The following is a 13,525-nucleotide window of genomic DNA, read 5'->3' as shown; positions in this document are numbered from 1 at the left end:
CAGCTGTTTTTACAACATCTAATGGAAGATGTACCCCACAGGATATAAATTCTAATTAATGAATTCGTAACACGCAGCAGCACAGACAGAAATGCGTTTACATTGAACACCTCAGGAGAACAACACATCACAAAGTTCAAAACTTTCCAAAAGCTGACATTGCACGTTAATGAAAACCTTTTCAGTTGTACAATCCTTTCTTTACAAATGCATTTCTAATTATTTACAGCACTATAAATAAAACCAACAACAAATTACCTTTCTTTTTCTAGTGGAAGTTCCTGGCACATTTGTATCTTTCTCTTCTTCCTTTGAGCAAGATAATGAGTCGCATAAAAAGGTTAAAAAAATATAAGCATATATGAGTAGGTGAGTTCTTTTATACTTCACTTATAACTCGAGTTTTTACAGTTCTATCCCTGTCCCTCTGGGAAGTGTTTCACGTGACCGTCCATTCTGAGAACCTCTCAGAAGTCTAAGCAGCATCTAAATTCTCCAGTAAACGGTTAAACTCGCTGCACTAAAGGAGAGGCGGCTGGACTTTTACCCAGACTCCCGGCTGACAAAAAGAAACATTTAACTGACAGAAAAGCACACCCCACTCCCTTACAGTGACCGAAAGCAGTACTGCCGTATCCAGTAGGACAGAGACAGTGGTCCCGTTTCTCCAGTCTGTCAATGCCAATGTCTAAGACACAACCGCTTACCTCATCAGAGTCAGACAACACTTTCTTCTTCATTGCATTGTATAATGGAATTATGTCATAGCAACTCTGGTCTCTGTGTAAAAAGAAACACACATGAACATTTATTTTCCATCTTCACCTGTGGAATCAAATGTATTTTGCCTCAGAAAAGGCAAATGTTTATGAAGCCATTCCCAAATAAAACGACACAGTGTGTAGTGCTAGATGAATACTAAGAGGACTGCCGTAATAAGAAAAGCTAATCTTCTGCTCAAAAAGCTGTAAAATATTAGCTGCGCTCTGTAAAATATAGACCACTTAACAGTGTTAAAATTAAAAATCATAATCCTTTACTGTGAATTTATTAGCATTAGCAAAATCTAATACTACACCACATAGAGGGTTTTGAGCTTTGTAAGAAACACTACAGTGGATTTAGTGTACAAAAATGCAATTTAATACATTAGCACCCTCAATGTAAGGCATTTCAAACGTAATGTTTATTTGTGTAATGACTAATGCTGTTACTGTATAAATCTGCATAACTAAATCAGCAAAACTAACGCTGATTTTCAACTCTTGTTAACATAGCAAACCCCTACACAAAAGAAAGCCCAAATGCGTTCTGCTATGTAGCAATACAAGCCATTAGAAAAAAAAGGAGTAAACACTCAGCAACTCTGCATTGGAATCGTAACCCATAGCACAGGCTATTGCGATTCTCACTTGAACAGCTGGGGGAGAATGTGGAAAAAATAATTTAACAACAAAAAAAAAAAAATCCAGCAACACTCCCCACTCTTCCCCCATTTTCTGCTTTTGAAAAGACTTGGATAACTTAGAGACTAAGCCTTAGATTCTCAGAGGCATCTCGATATTTCACTTTCATTAGAATCATGGGGTTTGCCTTCCATGGTCTAGGCCTTCTACCCCAAAGTTAGAACCCTAAAAAAAAAAAAAGTCTGGGCTTTACATGCATTGCTAATTCACTTAAGTATATTAATAGACACAAACTATAGGCCATTATTAAATAAAAATATCCATGTGTTGCAGTAATTTAGCTAAGCCAATTAAAAACACACCCTTTAAAAACCCTGAGCTGCTTAATTAATCAGAAAAAACTCCACGTAGGACAAAGATATTAAAGAACAAAATTAGTAATAGAGAAGCCCTTTATATACATATCTATTCCTAAAGGTGTATTTCACCAAGACTTTTAACACCTGAAGCAGTTAAGTATTTTTCACTTTCCAGCAAACATCAGATATCAGAGGCACTGAAGATATCAAATATTTATGTGTGGAGTCAAAGCCCTAGATTCCCAAATACATAATGCAATTCTAATGTTTTTATGAACACATGAGATAAAAAAGAACAAGATTCAATTTAATGCTGAGAAACTAAATCACTAAAAATGTCATGACTTTTGTTAAGCTAATGAAGTATCTTGCCCTTTCTACAAGGTGGGAAGAGCAGCATTCACACAGTGTATAGGCACATCAAGGCAGCAGACACATTCAGTCAGCTCTTCTTACAAGCTCTAGGTCTGCAGGCTGTCAACTGACACTGAGCAACCCAAAACATTTCTGAGTTTTTCTACAGACAATAGTAAAAAAGAATATTTAAAAGGTAACTACTATTTCTGTTGATTACAAAGCCTCCAATTTTTATTTTGCGTATCAAACACCATTTTCAATCATATTATAAATTGTGAAGACTTTATAATTACAATGCCCACAATTATGTTAACATAGGCAGTGTTTAAAACTCAAAATAAGAACTCCTAAGTTATCTATAAATATACCTATCACTCCACAAAGATACTCAGACCCATTTTTATAATTTAGCAGAAAGTCTCTTGAAATAAAATGCCACGCCAATCAATGTATTACAGAATTTCATCTTGTTTTGCACACTTATGTCGTCTTTGTCAAGACAAGCTTTATTCTTGTCTGCCCCAACAGCAGGCTTATTCAAGCTGCAGAACTATCTCACTTTAAAACTCAGATCTGAAAAGGCTAAATAAGAGACAGAAATAACTACAGACCTAGTAAGCAACTCACTTTATGAAGTGTAGCAGGAGATCTGTGACAAATTTGGCAGATTTGACAATAGGACTTCCAGGTTCATTAAACGTACGAGTGTTATGTTCTATGTACCGGACTTCCCACATCAATGAAGAAAGGCGCCTGTATACAAAAGAAGGGAAGAAAAACAAAACAAAAAAAAGACAAGACAGCCTTGATTTCTACCAACGTATATGAAACTGGAGAAAAAGCCTTACATCCTTCTTCCAATGTATTACCCATTCATCATTTTTTTACATTAAATCAGAAAACGTGCACACTTCGGTATGTTGCCCTATGTGACCAGTAGAAGGCAGCTTCCTCAGGTTTCCTGCTCTCATGTCATGTCCTGCGGTAATTTATACAAATGGCTTTAAGAATATACAGCTGATGCTCCTCAGGAAAATTCAGCTGTGACACTTTACACTTTTATTATTCTTTTATGATATACATAATGCACCCACTACCACCTCTTAAGTCACAGCTGAGGATTAACAGAATAGTAATAACAAAAATTATTAAAAAGTATATTTTTCTTTTCCTGAGACAACAATCAGAATTCCTCACATAGCTCTGATTTAATGACCTAACTATAGAACAGCCACATTATGAAAAAGGATGCATAAAAGCAAAAATAACTGAAAAAATTAAATCCACATCTAAAAAGGTGCAATAAAAAAAAATACATACTATTTCAAATAAAAAACTCTGACAAATATATGCAATCTTCTATTTTCATACCAGTGAAAGATGAAAAGAAATGCTGCACAAGTGTTTTGTAGAGCGAAGCAGGGGATCGTTTAACTTGTTTAGCATAGCATAAGTGTTTAGATGCAATTTAATCATGTTTATGGGTCCAGCATTTAGTTCTACACAATGCCAGTAGTGACTGGGAAAGATCGTATTTTTTGTGCTTTGTTTTGCATTTTTTAAAACATACAGGCATGCTAAGACTCCTGGTTCAGAAGAGAAAAAAGAAATATATTTTAAGATAAGCCTTATGAAAAGCTACCAAAGTCCCAAGTGATCTGAACAATCTCTCTTGCAGAAGGTGAAGAAAAAAAACTTCACCAGAAAGCACAACACAAGGTGGTTGCTTATTACTTAACCAGGTCTTGGCAATACCGCAAACTAATAAAACCAGATTTACTGAAGAAGGTACGCTGATTACCAAAAATAGCTGCTTACTCTTTTGACAAGAGAAACAAAATCCAGCAAAAAGTCCTTGCCACCTCCGACTGTAAAGCAATGTATTATAGAAGTGAAAACTGGATTACCTTGTACCACACAATAAACATGGAACAACAAATGTGAGTAATTGCATTATAATGTATAAAAACCAGGGCTTTTTTGAAAATGAAAAAGTGATTTTAATTTAGAATTCAATCTTCAGTTAGTATGCATAAAGTACTACCAATTAACTTTGAAATTTGGCCCAAAACAAAATGCTATCCATGTTTACTCAAAACAAGTATTAGAGGGACACTAGTAACTAGATATATCCCAAGAACCAAAGGAAACAGAAGGAATTTAAGGGAGCATATTCCTACATAGATAATATTTACGGGGGGGGAGGGGGGGCGCGGAATCCAACAAAAAAACAACAAGAAAAACAAACCCCAAACCACCAGCAGTTGCAATCACAGTTTAGGAAAATGTCAAAACAGTGTCAAAAAGTTAAAACTTATTTTTGTTGCTGTTCAACAATTTAGAATTTCAAGGCCAATAATTTAAGAAGCTATTTTCTGTGTAGCTTCTTAAGTGATAATGCATGATTTATTTATTTTTTTTAAATCAGGACAAACCCACTTATTTCTAAGTTTTCCTTTATTAAAAAATAGATTAAAAAAAATCATGAAGTGCAAACTGAATCCTTTTGACTAAAGCCCATTTTACTGACCTAGTCGCTGGTCCTGCAGTTTGAGTCTCACATGGAGCAAGTGATTTGCATAAGCAGGAATCTGAATGCCATGCAACTCTAAAATACATTTTGGAGAAGTGATGTTCACTCCTTTCTAAAGTTTTATAAAATGGAAATCTGAATCAAGGACAGAAGATGGGAGAAACGGAAAGCGCACACCTGTACCCATCTCCTAGCTGGGTACTACAAGACAGAGCTACCAAAAATACGGTTGGCAGTATTTCGCAGCAGCAACTGAGACTTGGGTCTAACCTGTAAAATCTGCTTTCCAGTCTTTGTTTAATGGTACTGAGGTCTGTGGGATATGCCACAACAGTGCAATACATTGGATAAGCTTGAAGATCCACAGGTGCCACAAATGCAGAAGCAATATCTAGATAGAATGGGAAAAAAAAAAAAGTCCAAGTTATATTTCACAGAAGTCCCTTGGCAGTTTCAAGATTCATCCCCCCCCCACAACATATGCTATTTCTTCATGTTTGAAATGCATACCACTCTCCCAAAAATAACAACTACTCTAGATATTCCAAACAATTTGTGATATTCTACAAACAAAAGAGCTTGCTGAGGTGTATGCTGTAAGTACAAACACTGCAGTCACTACCCATTCTGCTGTGTTGAAGCACCACACTCTTCAGAGACATGGCAAGCGCGTGCAAAGTATACACATTAGAAAAGTAGATTTAAATGTACAGATTGTACATATATGAAGACCTGCAGTTCAGTGTTGTTATTTACAACACAGGCTCATTCCCCTTGGTTTTATATTGCCCCTCTCCCATCTTCAAACAAAGCAATGCATTAAATTCTTACCATAAAAGTTACAGTACTCTTTCAATCTCATTAAGACATGGGGAAAATCCACACTCGAGACAGAATAAAAACATGATCTCCTGTCCCTACCTAATAGCAGAGAAGCCTCCTAAAACCAACCCACCATAATACTAGAAGACTGCTGAGCAATTTAAGTCTGTGCACCTACACAAACTTGGGTTTTTCCTCCTGTGCTTAGAAGCATCACGAGTGCTTAGACACATCATTCTAACATTTTATACCTCAAGGGAAAATACTGTAAAACCAAACCATAAAAAACCACTTTAAAGTCTCTCTCAAAAGTCTTTAAAAACAGAAAATATGTTGTTGCTAAACATTTTTCCGCTCTTCTTCTAAAAGCTGTTTACTTACTCTTATGAATGTTCTAGCAACTGCTACTTTGTACCGATATGCACCACATATGCTACAGTTAAATCCCAAACTAAGCAGTATGCCAGACAAGGTAACGAAAAATGTAAGACTATTACTCTTAGACAATGCAGTGGAAACAACTAAAGTTTCATTACCTCACAAGGTTTTTTTCAATGTAATTCTGTAATTTGTATTACTACACTGTAAGGACATTTCCTTTATTCTGGAAATAAAGGGAAGCTTCTTATGCAGTATGTCACCAAAGAAGCCGTAACGTGGGACATTCAGGTATCAGAAGTATTTTGAGAGTTATTATGTGTCTTACCTTGCTACAATTACTTCAGAAATTACCTGTGACAACTTAATTTATGACTGCTGTTACCCCCAAGCTTAAGACTGCTGCTTAACACAGTTTGCTCATCACACAACATAGAGACTTCCGATTCAGCCTGTTTCACTGATGGATCTCCATCTCAGACACCCATCTTTGATCATGTAAATATGGCAGTGATGTGTTAAACGCTGCAACAATTACTTTTTCAGAAGCTGCCTGTAAAGAGTAATTGCTCTACAACTGAGTAGCAAGCAGCTTTTTCTGAGTTCATCAATTACTTTTTCCTCAACATTTTGCATAACAACTAAGGCAATGTGGGGGAGAAAACGGGAATAAGAAAAGGCTAATACAGGGGAAATCTACACAGAGGTATCCATTCTCTGAGCAAGTATGTAAGATTTTTTTTTCCCCCCTATCTGCTTGTAACATAGTTAATATTCTGTTCATCATAACGTTTGCAATTTTAATCCCAACAAGAGATTCTGGTAGCTGAAGTAAGAAATCAAGTACTTGTTTCTAGCATGTAAAACCCAAGCCCCTAGCATGTGTCAAATTATTTACGAAAAAGCATCAGTTTCCTTTAAAAACAGGAGAAAACTTAGGTTTTATATGTATTCATTAATGAAAAAATTTAAAACGTGCAAGGGGAAATTTTTGTTCCAGTTAAAAGGTATATTTTATCACATTCATTTTTGTAATTTCAGAAGGACACATGAGCACCATTTGAAAAAATATAACACAGAAACATCTCCCATATTATTCAGGATTTACCTAGAGTCATGAGTTGGTGTATCCCTGCAATAATTCTGTCGCACTCCTCATCTCGGGTCCTGGAACCCCACTCTCCATCCAGAGGCTTGTAGAGCAGCGTTCTACGTTCATCATCTGTTAAAGGAACACTAGTTCCCAGTTCTTCTGGAAATACAGCTAGAACGTAACATGAAAACTAAATAAAACATAAGTCTCTCTATCTTGTGTAATACATATACCTGTAATTCAAAAGATATACAACATCATTTTACTAACCGAAACAAATGCATAGTTCTTGATTTGCTCACATACATTTGGATGCATCCAGTATCCTTTCTGAATATTGTTGTATGTTATAATTTAAATCCTTACAATGCGGTTTGGTGTACAAGTCCATGAAACAAGATTTATCCTCTCCCAAATAGCTAACTGTAGAATTTATTTTAGAACTAAGACACTACTTTATCACTGTTAAAGTTTGCACTTTGTTTTTTGTTAGGTTTTTTTTTTTTAAAAAAAAAACTGCTAAAACCAAAAACCACCCCCAAATTCTTAGTAATAAATTGTTTTGGTAATGAATGGTAGTGGTTCCACCTTGTCACAGTTTTGTGAGGTCAGATGCTAAAACCAGAGCAAGCAAATTAAAAGTGCCATCACCCTCGCATTCTTGAGGACCTACCAACTCTGACACTTCATATGTAACAGTAGATTTTCAGAGAATAATGCAAAGTGCTCCTCTCTAACAAGTTGTTGGTTTTGTTTCTTTTTTTTTTTTTTAAAGGAAAGGGAAAAAAAAGTACATATTTGTGAAACAAGCAAAAAAAAAAAAAAAAATCAGGTTCAGGTTTGGTTATCTGCCTATTTTAATTAATTATTTTAGTCATGTTACCACTCTAACGTCTGAATTTTACTTATGACTGTGAGGTACCCATTGAAAGAAGGGTTGAACCAAAATGAAAAGTTGAAATGCACACATTTACAACTTAAAAGAATTAGGAATTATTTACGGTTACTTATATGGTTACTTATGACTGACACTATTATCAAATGTTTCCTAGAAAACACAAGGAAAAAATGCCAATTCTACTTCTTTTTTAAATCAGATTTTTATGAAATCTTCAAAAAACACCCAAGTGAGAAACGAAGAAACAGTACGTTCTTGTCTGTGAACAGCGCCCATGCTCTGCTGTGCGCTCTGCAGCGTGTCATCTGCCACATGTGCTGGGCCAGGCAGGGAGCCAACCCTACTGTTACCAAACTGTCCCACAGGCGCATGTTGCGCCTTCAATGCGCTGAACGCCTGCAGGCATGCTGTCAGGTCTCAGAGCAGCCAGTGTCCTCAAAGCTGAGGTAGGGCACACGTTTATATCTTCAATCCTCCTAACTGTACAAAAAGTTAACTCTGCATCACCTGTTGTAAGGTTTTGTAGCATTTCTGTCTATTTTCAACATACGCTTAGTTTTTCTGTTTTTTTGCAGTTCGTTTATCTTGATTTGCTTCTAGTTCAGTAATTGATATACGGATGTTCTTCAAATGAAACTGGTTTGTGGGCCTTCCCCTCACTCCCCAAGGGAAACAGGATTATTTAGGTAAAACCATACAACATTTCTTTCCTTCTTTAAATACACTCTTAAAGCAAATTGTATTACTAATGCACCATACCATTACTTGGTATCAGCTCCATGTCCCAAGGGCTCATCTTCTCAGTATCACCATTGTCCCAGCTTAAAAATAACCACATTTAAATTATCAACTAATAATTGCTTCAACATTGTAATTATTTAATGTTTGTAACATAACTTAGTGTAACACTTTGTGGTACATAAAGTGGTACAGTGAGATGCAGGACTGAATTTAACAAAAACAAGTTTTTCAGTCAGTACTTCAAATGAAATATCCAATTAAAATAAAAGATTGAAGAAAAATTTGCTAACCAGACATTGTAGCACTGAAATAAGCTATCAGGATAATCAGGCTGAAGAGGTTCCTGGCTTTCAATTGTTCCAAACCACCAAGCATCATCTATCACTGACCTGAAACGATCACCTAGGTAAGAACACAAAATAATTTCATCAGTACAAGGTACCTTACTCCTTCCAAGGGCAGCCATTTTTATATGCCTTTAGCTTGATCCTGAATACAGAAATCCTTCTGAACACTTGTAGCATCAACAGGCAAACATGAGTCATACTCAGTTTAAAAACAATTATCGAATTCTTTCTGAAGGCTGCTTTTAAACAAAAATGAAACCTAATATGGCATTAAAAAACCCAATGATTTGCCAATCTATGTACGTATTCCTTATATATGAATTTATTTCTTAATTTCATATAAAAGGCAGACATTTCAATGCTGTAACTTCTAAGACTCAAATTTACTTGCATTAAACACTATATGCCATTTTAAAATAACTGAGCACGGGCACACTTTTGTACGGGGAATATTTTACATGCTGCTGAGCTCCTCCTCCTTAGTTTCTGAAGTGCTTCTTCAGCTACCCAAACGTAACTCAAGACATTCATTCCCTTTACTATGCAGGCAATCTGACCGATAAAAGAGTAACATTTATTAAAGCTTCTTCAAAGGTTAGCAAAGGAATTTACTATGACCTGAAACAGTTTCACTATTGCAAAGCATTCACCTAGCTAAGAAAGAAGGTCAGGAGCAGTATTAAAAAAAAAATTACATGTGAAAATACGTGCATTACAAGCCATCATAAATCCTAACATTTTCTGTAACACATGCCACAGAATTTAGAAACAATTTTTAGTGAAGTATTCAGTTTTCTCGATACAAGAACAAATGTAATTTACATCTGAGATTCTAAGAACCGCATATTTTTGTTTTCATGGTATTTTAATATACACACACTTTCTCAACTGCTGCAATGTTTGTTCTGTTTCAATACATCCACACTCTGCCCAACTGCTTGCTGCAGTTGTCTGAATTAATAGGAAATAAACATATTCTCAAAGATGTTCTGCTTTCTTTACCGCACTTTTTTTTTTTTTAATTTGACTGCAAGTAATTCTAGGACATTTACAAAGATTCCATTACTAGTCCTAACGGTGCTGAATGTTATAGAACCAAGTATACCAGAAATACCTGAAATGCAAGATTAAAAATGTAAATAAGGGCTGATGCTTTATTTTAAAGGAATAAATTGTTCTGAAGAGCCCGTAAAGTACAGTCTCCCAACATGGCATTCCCTAGTGATCAGTTTTACAAAGAAATGTGTGTAGGTACAACTGCGAGCACCTTCATGGGGCTGAACATTAAGCAGATCAGAACCACTTAAAGGAGTGTACACTGGCAGCCGCTTCCAATTTCTCAAAAGCCACAGTGCTCGTCTAGACAGAACGCTAAAGCAGAAAACAACATGACTGAAAAAGCCCGAAGAACAATCTCTTGAATCACTATTTTTCCAATATCCTCTATGTTACCTCATCCATGTGGACAGCAGACCAAAAATTCTTATTAGAAGAAGGATTTAGCATAATTTTCCAGAACTGTTTATCACCAGGCAACATTAGGTCAATGAAAATATAGAATGTATGTTGAACTTAAAGTGGCTGCTACGTAAGAAACAGGTATGTGCACCTATCTAAGACATACAGCTGAAGTTGCAGGAGTCCTACTGGAATAGCTTTTAGCCCAAGTATTAACTTTATAGCTAAACTTTAATAAAATATAGATATGCAATAAATAGAATCCGAGTAGAAATAAGAATCTGTCACTTCTCAAGCTTTCTAAGTTTGTTCTTTCTGAGAGGATTTATACATTTAATATTACAAAATATAAGTATCATAGATAAGTCTATTCTTCCCTAAAACAAACCAACCCCAAACAACAACAAAAACACACCACAAAAACCCCACCAAAAATCCCCCACCAAAACAGCACAGACTGTTATTGGTTAGAAGATCTAGAAGGATCAATGTTTTAATGACAAAGTGGAGTCAGAAAATTTAATATCCAGTGACTCTGCAAATAGTAGCTATAAAAATAATGATTTGTAGGCTAAGTGCCAGAAATCATAGAGGAATAAGAGAAGATAGTAACAGTCCTGAGAAGACAACCAGCAACTGCGTAACATGAAAAAAATACCAGTTTGTCAATGAAGAGCTATGGTGAAAGTTCGGAAGACCTGAACATGTCAGATAAATCCTGGGGAATTCAGATTCATGTGGTTAAAGACTCAGGAACAGTTTCACGTGCAGTTCTAGGGCATTTCTCCTTATCCTGGTAGAAAATATAATCTACTTTCAAGGAACATGTTTATGTTGTGTTCCACACTGCAACAAAACAACGTGTGATTTGTTCCAAGTACATAAGCATGCACTAGTAAAATACCCAAAGTGTCAATGTAGAGAGCAATGTAGCAATCTGGAAGGCTCCTGGAAGAGCTGTAACAGTTTTAACAGCAGTGTCTTTGCTACCTCTGCTTTAGCATTTCATACAGTCTCAAAGGAGGAGACTTATTTACCACTATTTCTACCACCCAAAAGAGGAACTGAAGAATGAACTCTACCACTCACTTGTCAGTTATAAGCTGGTTATTAGATACTACTGCCCTGAAACTCACAATATTTACACTGAAGGCTTGATAAAAGGTTCTGGAACTTTCAATACTTTTTGTGTGGCTCTGATTCTTTACATTGCAAGTTTCTAGAAACACAGTTGCCAGCCCAGGAAGGAGATGCTACCTGTGCTCATAGTCTGGAGAACAGGAAGAGTAACATTTCAAAGTGCCTCCTCTACTCCTGGCTTTCTTTCAGGACAGCTGGCAGATGACTTCTGGCTGGGCTGTTCACATGTAAGGTACGGCAGTCATTCTTCTACTGCGGCTGTGATCTTGTGCAAAAACATGTATGGCATGGCAGAGTAGGACAAGACCACAGATCCATAACCATCAGGACAGAGCAAAGCTTGGTGACATACTAGTAGATGTTGACCAATCTTGTCTCTTAAGGGATCTTTAAACTGAAATAATCTTTAAAGAAGAAATTGAGGTTTGCATTTCTTATTGAATCGCAAACCTAGGTTCTTTACCAAATTCCCTACAGAACTGAAGACTAGCTGCCTTTTTGGACAACATAATATAAAGTATGAGATGATATGGAACTTATTAATAGGGCATCATGTAAATTATACATCTACCGCTACGGCACACATCCTAAAGAGGGATATCATGATGTACATCAAAGGATGGGAGATCAACTCATCTTTCCTGGCATAAAAGTCAGGTAAAGAAAAAATAAAATAAAATAAAAAAATAAAGAGATTTTAACATCCAGCTGTGCCACTTCTTCAGGTTCCTTAGCTACAACAAACTTAGAGGACAGCACTTTGAAAACAGGGAATACAGACTAAGGAGGAAGCGTATTGCAGAAACATTTTATCAGTTGTTTCTACACAGGCAGGCAGATACACCATCACGTTCTTGCATTAAAATCCTCCGTTCTCCTATATGATGCTTTGCCTGAAGTCGCAAGAAATGCTGCCAAGTGAGCTGTGTACGTGCTAGCCACAGCTCCTGAGTTGAAGAACCACAGGAATTGAGTTGCTACAGTAATCACTGCTACTTTACAGAAAATGTGTTTAACATTGAGACTGGCTTTAAAAAAAAGGAAGGCTACCAATATTTCACTTTAGGGAGTATGTCACTTCACAGAATATACTGAGATACTGGAAAGGACCCAACAGTACCTAGAATTCTGTAAACACGGCATCATATACAATTCGCTCTTAGGGTAAGAGAGTACATCCTGAACTCTGAACAATCAGTAATACTTGCTTAATCTTTTAAGTTTCAGGGACAATCCAAGGCTGTTCTTATGAGTGAGAACATAAGCATTTCCTGACCTCCCAAAAAAACCCCACCACCTTAGAGGATCTGTTTTGTCATAATGCAGCTTTCTCATCATAGAATCATAGAATGTTTTGGGTTGGAAGGGACCCCTAGAGGTCATCTAGTCCAACCCCCCTGCAGTGAGCAGGGACACTGCTAACTAGATCAGGTTGCTCAGAGCCCCGTCCAACCTGGCCTTGAATGTTTCCAGGGATGGGGCCTCCACTACCTCTCTGGGCAACCTGTTCCAGTGTTTCACCACCCTCATTGTAAAGAATTTCTTCCTTATATCCAGTCTAAACCTACCCTGGTTTAGTTTAAAACCATTACCCCTTGTCCTGTCACTGCTGGCCCTACTAAAAAGATTTTCCCCATCTTTCCTATAGGCCCCCTTCAGGTACTGAAAGGCCGCAATCAGGTCTCCCCGCAGCCTTCTCTTCTCCAGGCTGAACAAGCCCAACTCTCTCAGCCTGTCCTCATAGGAGAGGTGCTCCAGCCCTCGGATCATTTTTGTAGCCCTCCTCTGGACCCGTTCCAACACTTCCATGTCCTTCTTGTGCTGAGGGCTCCAGAGCTGGACGCAGTACTCCAGGTGAGGTCTCACCAGAGCGGAGCAGAGGGGCAGAATCACCTCCCTCGACCTGCTGGCCACGCTTCTCCTGATGCAGCCCAGAGTACGGTTGGCCTTCTGGGCTGCCAGCGCACATTGCCGGCTCATGTCCAGCTTTTCA

At 37.1% G+C, this 13,525-nt stretch overlaps 1 protein-coding gene across 1 annotated transcript in view; it reads right to left on the bottom strand.

The window, feature by feature from the left end:
- Window positions 1-13,525, bottom strand: part of LOC104132761 (pleckstrin homology domain interacting protein) — a 116,653-nt gene that overhangs the window by 13,760 nt on the left and 89,368 nt on the right. The window contains exons 26-32 of the mRNA XM_035901497.1: window positions 8,878-8,989; window positions 8,606-8,667; window positions 6,964-7,119; window positions 4,926-5,046; window positions 2,750-2,875; window positions 708-780; window positions 259-309 (exon numbers count right to left, since the gene is read on the bottom strand). Of these exons, the coding sequence (XP_035757390.1) occupies window positions 259-309; window positions 708-780; window positions 2,750-2,875; window positions 4,926-5,046; window positions 6,964-7,119; window positions 8,606-8,667; window positions 8,878-8,989 (701 nt within the window). The remainder of the gene's footprint in view (window positions 1-258; window positions 310-707; window positions 781-2,749; window positions 2,876-4,925; window positions 5,047-6,963; window positions 7,120-8,605; window positions 8,668-8,877; window positions 8,990-13,525) is intronic.

Source organism: Egretta garzetta, unplaced genomic scaffold (genome assembly GCF_000687185.1).
Source record: "Egretta garzetta isolate BGI_Z169 unplaced genomic scaffold, ASM68718v1 scaffold9, whole genome shotgun sequence".
NCBI classification, from domain to species: domain Eukaryota; kingdom Metazoa; phylum Chordata; class Aves; order Pelecaniformes; family Ardeidae; genus Egretta; species Egretta garzetta.
The sequence above is the reverse complement of the archived record's forward strand: the minus strand, read 5'-3'. Positions and strand labels throughout refer to the sequence as shown.